The following is a 12,077-nucleotide window of genomic DNA, read 5'->3' as shown; positions in this document are numbered from 1 at the left end:
ATTGATTTGTTTCCGATCATTCATGTCATAATCGGCTGATCCCGCAGTACTATTGTCAATGAGAGGATTAGATGATAAACCCAGCCAACCCTACAGGAATCCACAAGGCTCAGATCTTGCCTGCGATTCCAGTCCTCCAGCAGCAGACAATTTCAACTGCAAAATGCATACCGTAAAGGAGGCTGGTAAAGGCATAACTGTTGCAGGCAGGAAATTACTTTGGTCTAGTTATTGTTGTACCCACCATCCTTTGAATGCCAGGCCCAAGCCCATTCCCTGACGCTCGTGACCCCCTTTGTGATGCGCTTCGTTTGGAGATTTATGTGATTTAACAATTAACACTGCTGCTGCTGCTGCTACTCTGATTCTGCCCAACTGAACTGATCAGCAAAATCTCCTCGCACTCTACGGTAAAAGAGGTAATACTAAAAAAATAGTTCACATGTACTGCACACGGGATGATGCCAGGACTCAGGATCCAAATTTGGCCCCGGGAATCCTCAAAAGAAAGGGAATCAACCTCCTTCGCTGGCTATTTTGTCCTTGCTATAGTGAGCAAAGAAAGCACAAGTAATGGACCATTTTGGGTCTCTTTCAATCCTTTTGGTTTGCCCCAGGGGGCGAAGATAAGACTCTGCTTTGACCACCATACGCAACAAGAACTTTCAAGCCCGTTAGAACCACCCAAACCACTCAGGCTGTTACACTTCTTGCGACCATCACTAGATCACAATATTTATGGGAATTCCAGTGTCTACGTAATGCTCGATAAGAATTCTTTGGAAGGCTGCACAGCCATGCCACAAGTTCTTCTAATACGAGCAAATACTTGGGACGGTAACTTACTACTACTAGCTAACTGCCTTTGTTTAGGAATCAAAACATATAATGATATAATAGAAGGAATAAGGCATTCAAGATGGAAAATTTTTTTCCCCCAACTCTTTCGGCAGCGGAAGCCGTTTGTAATTTGTAACATCAAGCATATAAATCAACAGAACAACTTACTCCAGGCAAATAAATACCACTGGCCAAAACCTCTAGTTATATTCGCACACAAGACCAAAATCGAAACAATGTTGAATCCCCACATAAAGAGGACTCGAATTTAAACCAACCATTGTCTACACCTGACCAAGAAGACCCACACCATTTGCCACCCATATCTGACACTCCACTGACCTCACCAGACTAGACATTCTATGGAATGGGTGGTGACTGAAGTGAGAGTTTTAACTTCACCAAATCAGAAATGGGAACTGAAGGCATCATCAATATTCTCTCAAGTTGAAGCGGTCTCCTTGTCTTCACTTTCCGAAACCTTCTCCTTGCCTGCAGCAGGAGCCTCTTCTTTGGTCTCCTCTTTGGGTTTTTCTTCAGCTTTCTCTTTGCCTGCCTTGTCTTCAACACTCAACTTCTCAAGCACTCCGGCAGCAGCAGAAGCATCTTTGTCTTCCTCTTTACTCCTTTGGGATTCAGCAACTTCTTGAACCCTTTCCATAAAGGTTCTGCAATCTAAACAGAGGAGCAAACGACTGCATAAGCAATAGAACAAGAGCTACCAACCCAACAACAATAATTGATCCTCCATAGAAACATAGCAATTGTAGAACAACTACTACTCCTGCGTCACTATAATCAATGTACTGCCAAGTACCAACTTGAAATATCACAAGGCACAACTCTCAAGTATTGGCCCAAAAGGTCCCAAAACTTCCTCTCCTGATTTAATAAGTTGACTAAATCAATGGATAATAAGTACATAATCAGGAGTGATCAATAGATTTTTAACATATTTAACATCTAAAGAATTACTGAAGGAGAGTGAGGGAAAGGAAGCCATGAATGTCTTTAGTCCCTTGTCAAGTGTGTCATTAACCATGTATGATAAAATGATACCTAGTGGCTAATGGGCAACCGGAAAACTCTCACAGAGCTGTAACCAAGAAGAAGCGAATGGAAGTATAAATACTTCATCTTCCCAGATTGAGAGTCCCAATCTGGCAAGATATAAGTAACAAATCATGCAAAACGCACAAGCATCTCCTCTTCTATTTAGCATCAGTTTGTCTTTTATTATAAATTAACTAGCAGATCACTACACTGAAGCTTTCCAGCATTTTCCAATCATTAGCACAGTAGGTTATAAAGAAAAATAGATCACTTCTTCATTTGCACTTGTTTATGAAGATAAACTAAAAAAGAGTCCATGTCATCCATATGTTGGCAAAATTACCTCTTCCAGCACTAATTGCAAATCATGAAACCAGTGAAAGGATATAAACAACCAAAAAGGGAAAATTATTAAAAAAAGAATGACAGGTGAATGTTTTTGTGGGGCATTACATGGTGAAGGGTAACACAGAGAAAGCTGAAATTCTGCAAAAACACAATGACTAGTAATGTAGCTTCATATCTCCCCTATACCCCTTCCCGACCCCCCCCCCCCCAAAAAAAAAAGAACTCTCGTCTTTGGCTCTTCTCGAGTCATTGCCTAGAAAATAGAAAACTAATTAACAAGTAGTCATGCAACAGAAAAAGGGTCAGTTACAGTTGTTATGCTTTCCTTCGCTCTGCCACGTCCCTGGAATTAATTGGTCACAACAAAGTAAGCATCTAATGAGATCAAAACCCAATGATTCTGCCACATTAAATGACATTAACCTTCAGAGCAACTAGTTCCTAAAAAGCCAAAAAGTTTTCAATGGTAGCAAATTTTATGTTAATAGGCAAAAAAGAAAAGTATGCTTCAATGATAACCTTAGTCAAAACATTTGCCCTTCAAGCATAGGAAAGTGTTACATGACTCCTTTATCAGGTTTCTGCCGACAGCAATGACATCAGAGAGAAACACTCAACAGAAGACAATTCATGGGAAAGCCAACCTGAACCATCCTAAGAGATAAGATCCCTCCACCAAAATGTGGCAAGATATCTCAATTCTTATCATTAACAGTTAAGCTAGGCAATAAGCCTATCATATCTAAACTTTACTAATACATAGCATACAAATGATACACAAAACCAACAGCTCGGAACAAAAAACAACCAAATGCTGCAAAGAATTTGAACCTATCAAATCACCACAGCAATAAGCATAAAATGATCTCAAGCATTAGAAAAACTACATATGTCTGAAAATATTATTAATTCTACAAAGAATGGACAAGCATGGATCTCAACATAAAAACACGCAGCATGCTTGAAGTAAAAGTAGAAAATGAAGCAGATAACATCACCATCAAACTGTGTTAAGCAAGTCATCGAACAAACGTGAACTTGGATACGTTCCCCCCCCCCCAAAAAAAATCCATTGATCAACAGCGACATATACTTACTCTCAACAGATGCAAATCTAATGCAGAACATCTCATCCTTAAGTTCACCATCTGCAAAATCCGCAGCATGCCACACGCAAGACTTATCATTTCCAATATGTTCCTGAACTGTCATGGTCGGCCCAACTGCAGAACAATACAAAATTTTTCAGATCACAATTTTCCAAAGAAAATTAATAACACACTAATCAGGTAAACTACTGCAAATATTTTTATAAAAAAAAAAAAGAAATAGAAACGGACCTAGATGATTAGCGCAGATCTTAAGAGTCTTAGATTGACGCATAACGAGACGAACTTTTCCAGTCTCTTTGTGCTTCAAGAGCTTCACAGAGCCAGCGCCTCTCTCCTTCCATTGATTTCCGTCTTTATCAAATCGGTAAAGCTTTGATTTCCTAATTAACAATTTAAAGAAAAAATGAAAAACCCTATAATTTTCTAACATAAATCCCATAATTGTAGCAGATCGAGAGGCAAAAGATTAAAAAAAACAAAAAAGGAAAGGAAAGGAAAGGAAAGTACAGATCGAGGATGGCGTCCTCATCTTCTTCGCCAGTGGTGACGGAAACCTCTTCAAGCTTGACGATAGGGGCAACCTGAGCTCCGGTATCTTCGTCCTCAGCGGCAGCGGTCTCTTCCTCCTCTCTGCTGTGCTCGGGCTCGTTACTGGCCATTTTAATAGTGCTCTGGAGAGAGAAAAAATTCGAGCTCTATGCCAATGCTGATTAACTTCGAAAGCAAGTATGTGTTGTGCGTGAAAGAGAGACAATGGAGCGGTGAGGGTGGGGAACTGGGAAATGCCTAAGGGGTGCGATGGAGTAGGTATGAGGGTTTATATAGTAGCCTGAGGGATAGGAGGATTGGAATGCTGGAAGAGAGGGTTTTGGTTTGGGGAATTGGAACTGCGAAGAAGGCGTGAGATTTACGCAGCACTACAGGTATACGGACTACGAAGTCGTGGTGGCTTTCAACTGTTTTTTTTTCTTTTCTTTTCTTTTTTTTTTGTAAAGGTAGACTACTAAATAGGTAAGGAAAAGAAAAAAGCTACGGAATTTTCTAGAATTTTCTTCTCCTTTCTTTACGTGCTGGACCAGTTGAAGACTTATGTTTTTCTTTTCTCATTTTATTTTCTACAAGTGCATAAATAGAAAAACCGTGCTTAATTCTTGCCAAATCATTGTGTGCCAATTTAAGCCTCATTGCCTTCAGATAATTTGATATTTTTCATAACAATTCAAAGAAGGCCAAATTAAAGGATCAAGAAAGGATATCTTGTCTTTTTATTCAATTCATTCGTAAAAGATAAAAATTTGGACTAAAAATGTTGTAAGTCGCAATGTTTATTGCGACAAGGCCATGCATGCAATCTTAAGTTAATTTGTGATAGGGTAAAAATTATTTAAAAAAAAAAAAAAAAAAAAGGCTGTGCAGTGCAGCTCTCCATATTTGAAACTGTTCGGGAAGGCAGTTAAAAGCCCGTGGATCGTAGACTAAAGCCCAAATTATCATTTTTCCAACGGGCCTTTACCAAACAGACCCATTGTCATGTTGATTGTGCAACACATCGCCGGACACTTACAGATCCTTGGCACTTGACAGCACCACCCATTTCTCTTTTAACCAAAGATGTCTGCAGCAACAGCAACCATAAGCAAACGTGCAAAACGCCTTTTTGCTTGCTTCCCCATTCTCACTTTCTTCTCTACTAGTTTTTTAGCCCTGACGCCATGCGTCAGGTAGCTGAGACTCATTATTTTGCGGTTATGTTTGTGTGTTTTTTTTTCTTTGTTAGATATAGTAGTCATGTGTGTGAATGTATGTTTTTTCCTAATTGCACAAATAAACATGACTTTAAAATTAGGTTATCTTACACTCTTAATATAGCATTAATCAGTAAGTAATGCCTAAAATTAGGTAGAACTAAAAGGCATATGGCTATACATGTAATGTGTAGCCTTGCTTATTAGTCACGTTACTTCTCTAAGACAAGCAATTTGACAATTTCCATTTTTTTTTACACTTTCTATTTGCTAGTACTTCACACTTAACAATCCTTTGGAAGAAAGAAATAAAGAAAGACAATTATAAAATGGGTTTGTCATTTTCTTTTGTTTGCTAGACTTGAATGAGCATTCAAACATATTTAAAAATATTTTCAAACCAATGTAAAATTGAATTAATATTTTTTATATATTCAGTGGCTTTTTTGTTTTACATTAATAGGTCTATATTCATGACACATAATTTTTATTCAACTCTATCCCACCATGACCTCGGTTTATATATACTACCATGTCTCCTAATCAGGGTTTCATATTGGATCCTATTCTTTTTGTTGCAATTTAGATGATTGTTTGATTGATAGATTAAAAGTGTTCAAGAATGGAGGGAGCAACAATGGTTTCTTTGAACAGACATCATTTATTGAAAATGAGCATGGGACTCTCAATATTGAACAAGTTTAACTTGCAAGGTGAATATATATATTTTCTTATTTTTCTCTCTTTCTTCCCTTTTTTAGGCTGTCTATATCTTTTTTTTTTTTTTTTTGGAGATTTTGATGATTTTGGTTTTGATAATTTGTATTTATTGAATCATTTTTTCATGCTCAAAAGAAAAAAAATTGGACCTATTGTAAAAGTTCAAAAACTATAATCCATTTCTTAAATTGCATTTTTTTAAAAGAAAGTTTATCCTGTTGCCAAAAACAGATTGAACAGAACCAAGAACAGAATAAGAGTAAATTGCTGACCGCCAAAATGGTCCCATCCAAGAGGCCTACGCGGACAGAAGAGCAGGAGAGAAAGTGGTAATTAGAAGAGAGCAATGATTGAAATTGAGAGCAAGGAAGAGAGACGGAAGGTAAAGCAAAAAGCGTCCACCGATTCAACGAGGCTATCTGCACCCACGTTTCCTCAAGCCACCCAAAAATCATGCAACCAACAAACACCCCCAGAGTTCATGAAAATTACAGAGTAACCAGACCATTTGCCCACGCGGACAGGAGCGAATTTCCAACAAAACCACGCCACCCATCAGCAAAAGACCAAAATACCCCTCAAAGTCACAAAAATAACGGCATAACCTGCTCATTCTGCACTGTTCATAAGCGATTGACGCTTTATATATGTAAGATATACTTTATAACCCTGTCAGATCTATCTTTTGTGACAGGTTCATAACTCCAAAACTGAGCTTTAATGTTTTTTCACCCCGCCAAACAACTCAAGTTTTTCTGGCACTAACAGCATTTGCCCCCCACTCCCTCCCTATTAGTTCCATGTCCACACACGTGCCATAGAATCAAGCCTAACTCAAATGTCCAGAAACGCAATGTGCTCTTGAGCTTACTATCATCTTCCTGAGGATCTGATGCGTCTAAGTCTACATCAGCAATTAATATGTCAAGACAAACATTTTTCACGGATTTCATCATCTTCCCCAAGGAGGCAAAGGTAACTGTCAACTACTACAATCCTAACTTGCTCAGTTCTATTCATGCAGAAAACAACGGAAATTATAAAAGTGCCCTATGTTTGAACTGATGCAAAACTCTGCTACGTTCCTCGACAACCAACTGCTCAATTTAAACCAGAGACCATGGTGAAGCGTCAAAATGAAAGGATAACAAATATCTTTTATCTATGATTTTGTATTACATCACCCAAGTAAAGGGGAAAAACGACTAGCTGATTTGCTCAATCCCAGAAACAGCTTAATAACTTCAAACTTGAAACAGGTGGTTGGTTAATAGACCAGCAGCTCAGGAGCTCATTATTGAGATGCGCCATTTGCCGCTTCATCAACTGGTTCAGTCTGCATTGAGTCTTCTGCTTTGTCTCCTTTCTTACCTAAAATAACAGTTGTAGATATCATAGACCATTAATAACCCTTTGATTAAGGTTTCCACCCCTTCCAAGAAATCTGGAAAGTAGAATCATAACAACGATATAATTTCTTTCATATTCTTGAACTACTAGTTCGCTAACACTCTTAAAAGCCCGTGCTCGTTCTAGGATAAGAGAGCATCTTGATTAAATTACTCAATATAATAATTCAACCAAGTTTTGTTTCAATTTACCTTTCTTTTTCTTCCCACCACCTTTCTTCTTTGTCTTAATTGGAAGGGATAACCAGGCCTTAATTTCAGGATCACTGTCTACCGTCTTTGTGGGCTTCAGCTCCTGTAGAGAATGAGATGTGATCCTATCTGATCCATTTGGCATGAGCAGAACTGTGAACTTAATATGAGCAACCAAGTCACCTGCATGACAACCCCAATAAGTAAAAACAAGCATGCTTTTTCATATCAATCAGCAAATGAAAAACTTGAGAACAACAGAAAGGACAAAGCACGTAGATTCCAGTTAGAGTATTTACCAGGTTTCTCGTGCAAAACAGGATATGGTTGCAGAAGATCATGGTTGACACATTCAACCAGCCCTAACCTAGCCCTCTTCTCTTCCAAGTCTCTTTTCAAGGAAAAAAGGGTAAGAAGCAAACCATAGAAAAAGTTGACAACAAAAATTAAGGCAGTTACTATTCACGTACATAACTAATCTTGCAAGACAACAGAGGTGGCAAACCTTGCAGTGAATGGCATGATAGGGAATTTCTGACTTATTTCACTGAAAATAAATCTTGATGCTTTCATCTTCAAATTATAGTTCTTGTCCACAGCTCTCTTATAGATAGTTGTTTGCTTCTCATCCAACAGCTTTGGCTGCAAAGTCACGCCTCAAATAAGTAATACAAGATGATAAATCATCTAAGAAATTCGTGGATGAAATTCAAAATAAGACTTACTTTGCCATCACCAGTGCTAGTAACTATATCAATTGCATAAACCTCATTCTCCTCAAACTCTGCATCATCTACTCTCATGTCAGGGCTGGACACATTCAGCACAACTTTATTACCATCAATAACAAACTGCTTCATTTGGTGACTCAGTACACCCTCAACAATCCTGCAGTCGTAAGCTGCAGCAACCTTTTGAATTGCTTCTGCTACTTCTTGATTCTGTATTTTCCACAAAAAAAAAAGGTAAATATGTCAAAGGAAACCTCATACACGACAAATAATGAACCGTACACTATCCCAACCCTTGTCTGCCATACAACACTAGAAAAGGCTGATAGACGTGAATACACCAAAATAGATTGCCCCATCACAAATTAATTAGGCAGATATTCCGCAATATTTGGTTGCACTTATGGGAAGCACGGATAATGTACTTCAGCCTGTACAGGAGGACAGTATGACATTGTCAATGACTTCTACATCAATAGGTGGTCCAAAAAAATCATAGGTGACTCGAAGACTTTGTCATTCCTGCATGAATGAATCCAAAGTGACCCATGTATGGGGCCAGCAAGTAACAGATGCTTCCTCGGGCAAACTATGAACAGGTTAAAAGATAGAACCAACTTCTCGAATTTTAAGGACTCAAATCACCAGTGAATAATGTTGCCTAACATGTTCTAAAAGCAAAAACCCTGTTACAATTCTATTCTCCAGTTAAAAAATTTTGTTTGTTCACCATATATCATGAACATGAACATGCCAACTAGCAATTTCACCCCACCCCCCAACTCCCACCTCTTTCATCTAAATGCAACCAAAAAAAATACATGCAGGGAAATTTACAATTGGTCATGTTGCCAATTATCTGGCAACTATACAGTACTACAACAATCTCACATGGTACTGCCAATTGTCACAATGCCCATCTAAAATACACATGTTGAACTTCCATTTCTCAACTTGAAGTGGAAAGTAAAGGGGAAAAAAAGCAGCAACTTATCATGTCCGAGTGATTGGCACGGCAGATGAATGCAGAAATAGACAAATTAGTGTTTCCATGACTGAACGACTTATGCTTTATGACACCATGCCATAAACATTTGATCAATATATAGATGGTGGTATACTTGAACTATAGATCAACTTTCACAGATTAGAGCGGACGAAAACCAGTGCATTGAAGATCTAACTAGAATAGGAGTCACAGGAAGTCAAATTACAACACATTTGTACATCTCCAAGGCAAATAGACAAAATAATGTAAATCATCTTATTACCTTCTTCCCTGGCCGAACAAGCCTTAATGCCACTTCAGCAGCTGTATTTGCTGCCGCAATAACATCAGCTGCTCTACCAGTAACGGGCCCATCCTGAAGTACATGAGTATGGGCCACTACAGCAATAAAACCATCAATGTGACACCCCATATCACTGAAACCATCAAAGGTAAAGATGAATCACCATGCACATTCTCTTGCCAAATTACAAGTGTCACATAAAACCGAAGTACAAAAATGTCTCTAATACCAGCTAAAACCATTCCCCTACAAAACAAGAGAACGAAATTAGGTTTAAACCGTCACTTACATCTTAACTATGTCACCTTGTTGCAAAACGGCCTCATCGCTAGCCAGTGGGGAAACATGACAAACAGTATTGTTCACTGAAATGCAAGTTGGAAAGGCAACACCTCGTTCAATCTTCTTCTTTACATTCTTATACATATTCCCGGTTTGCCTACAGACCATATAGTCAATCATCAGCCCAACATTTTTATAAAACGCTAACTAAAACAGAGCAAAGAATATCTATGCATATACAAAAATCCCCTACTCTTTGATGAATGCATCCCCTTTTTCACATAAATCAACAATCTTTGTTGCTGGCTTGCATTCAGACAATACCAACTGCAATGCCTCTGCATTAATTCAAATTCATTAAACAAGTAAAATAATTCAAGCACATAATCAATTATTAACCTAAGATAATAATAATAGAAAAATTCATAATTAATTTAACCCATTTAAACATCAACAGTTTCTATCCACACAGAAAAACAAATTCAAGCATATCCGTAAACATATAAGTGAAAAGATAGTCGGGGACTAACTGTTAACAATTTCGGCGGCGCTTTTGTATTTTGTGACGACCTCAGGACTGGTGAGATCCAGCTCTCGCTCCTCCCTTTCGTCGTCCGACATAGTTAATCGAGAACCTCTGCAACAGAAATAAAATGGGGACGAAAACTAGAGAATATCAGGCATGAATTGATGATACATATAAGCCAAAACTAAAACAAATTTCCAGCAATTCAGATGAAAATGTTACCTGAAATGAAGCTTGTGGGCGGTAAGGTAGTGAAAGTGGAGAAGTGTGGAGGTTAGAGTTGAGGTTTAGGGTTTCTTTGAGGAACAGCGAAGTGATAGAGTGAGAGCCCAGGCGATGGAACCTTTTCTTTTTATTTTAAATTAGACGTTAGTAAAATACAGAACTATTTCTCCTTTTTTTTTTTTCTTAGTAGCATCTACGTGTCAGTGAGGTGCACTGGAAACGGAAGCAGTGGTATATACTTGAACTGGTGTCATTCTTGAAAAATTGGGGATTACCGCTTTTTTTTTATTCTTTTTGCCGGTGGGATGTGAAGTATAAGCTGTAAGTAATAAACAATTATATTCCCCAAATCTCACGGATCATATCATAGTGTTCGGAATTCATGGACGAGGAGACAACCGTCCCAGGCAGTTCACGGCCTGGATGAGGCCTCAAAAATTTGTGCGGTTCAGATCACGTTTTGTAATTCGATTTTTACGTCGCGTGGGACCCACAAAAATGTTGTTTTATTTTACTCGCTGTTGTTCTATTGTTACACCATGTACAAATAGTGTTACACCTTCCGGAGCGGTTGTTCTGACAACCGCTCCAGCCCCGCGTCCGGAATTCATGGATCACTGCAGCTATGTACTGATTGTAATGGAAACATAAAAAGAATTGGATAAAATAGGAAATAGTTGTTTGTAATGCTATTTTTGAAATTTTGTAAAAAAATTATACTATACTAATTTAATATATGTGAGATAAAAAAGTGATTGAAAACTATATTTAAAAAAATGCAAAATTTCTTTAGAGAAATATATGTTTTTATGTTTGAAATGATTTTTTTAAGGCAAAGCAAAGTAAATATGAAAATGCCTAAGAGCGAGTCATGAAACTTATTTCGTTCAAAATAGACAAAGCAAAAAGGGGGGAAAATGTGTTATTTTATTTTAGGATAGAATGGTGAAAGGAAAGTAAATAGCTTTAATTTGAGGAAGAAAATGGAGAAATAGGATAAAACTTGAAGCTTTGGTATAGTATTTTAAATTAAATAGATGAAGATGCAAGGAAGCCATCCTAAGTTTACTTGAAACAGAAAAAAGGCTGAACAGGGTCATTGCATAACCACAAATTCTAACTGTTTCGACTGTATTTTTTGAAGCCTTGCAGAAAAATAAACTGTAATTATTTGATGTATGTAAGATAAAAAGGTAATTAAAAAATATATTTAAAAATTTTTTAAAAATTAAAGGAAAATGGCATTCCAAACATTTTAGTTTAACCACGTTGTTGATGGAAATAGAAGAAAATCATATTTGTTTGGATAAGAGTTTATTTGGATGATTTATTTGAAATAATTACTGTAACATTTTTTGTGATGTAATGTATGTGAGATAAAAAGGTGATTGAAATTTGTGAAGTAAATTCTTTTACTTCAAATCTTCTTATGGCTTTTGGTTTTCAACTCTCGCTTCATATCATGGGTTGGTTGGCATATTTTATTTCTTAATAGAAAATTAAATTGGCATCTTTCAAAATTTCTGCACTGTAATGCCCATTTCTCCTTGAATTCTTGGATTGCGCCGCATAGACATTTTATGTCTACACGTACATAACTTG

At 37.5% G+C, this 12,077-nt stretch overlaps 2 protein-coding genes across 3 annotated transcripts; both read right to left on the bottom strand.

Annotated features, from left to right (window-relative positions):
• Positions 1-906: 906 nt before the first annotated feature.
• LOC113711355 (ran-binding protein 1 homolog b) lies at positions 907-4,184 on the bottom strand. Its single transcript, XM_027234522.2, has 4 exons — positions 3,861-4,184; positions 3,582-3,733; positions 3,339-3,464; positions 907-1,515 (listed from the first exon to the last, which is right to left on the bottom strand). Exons 1-4 carry the CDS (start codon positions 4,010-4,012, stop codon positions 1,283-1,285), a joined length of 663 nt encoding a protein of 220 aa, XP_027090323.1. The 5' UTR covers positions 4,013-4,184; the 3' UTR covers positions 907-1,282.
• A 2,716-nt stretch (positions 4,185-6,900) lies between these two features.
• LOC113711344 (ERBB-3 BINDING PROTEIN 1) lies at positions 6,901-10,686 on the bottom strand. Of its 2 annotated transcripts, none has more exons than XM_027234509.2 (10): positions 10,473-10,686; positions 10,255-10,361; positions 9,978-10,062; positions 9,732-9,881; positions 9,422-9,575; positions 8,145-8,360; positions 7,925-8,061; positions 7,719-7,810; positions 7,420-7,602; positions 6,901-7,189 (listed from the first exon to the last, which is right to left on the bottom strand). In XM_027234509.2, exons 2-10 carry the CDS (start codon positions 10,343-10,345, stop codon positions 7,113-7,115), a joined length of 1,185 nt encoding a protein of 394 aa, XP_027090310.1. In that variant the 5' UTR covers positions 10,346-10,361; positions 10,473-10,686; the 3' UTR covers positions 6,901-7,112. The 2 variants fall into 2 exon arrangements, with proteins under 2 accessions (XP_027090310.1, XP_027090315.1); XM_027234514.2 differs by having other exon boundaries at positions 10,255-10,390; positions 10,473-10,605.
• Between the last annotated feature and the right edge of the window lie 1,391 nt (positions 10,687-12,077).

Source organism: Coffea arabica, chromosome 1e (genome assembly GCF_036785885.1).
Source record: "Coffea arabica cultivar ET-39 chromosome 1e, Coffea Arabica ET-39 HiFi, whole genome shotgun sequence".
NCBI lineage: Eukaryota > Viridiplantae > Streptophyta > Magnoliopsida > Gentianales > Rubiaceae > Coffea > Coffea arabica.
The sequence above is the reverse complement of the archived record's forward strand: the minus strand, read 5'-3'. Positions and strand labels throughout refer to the sequence as shown.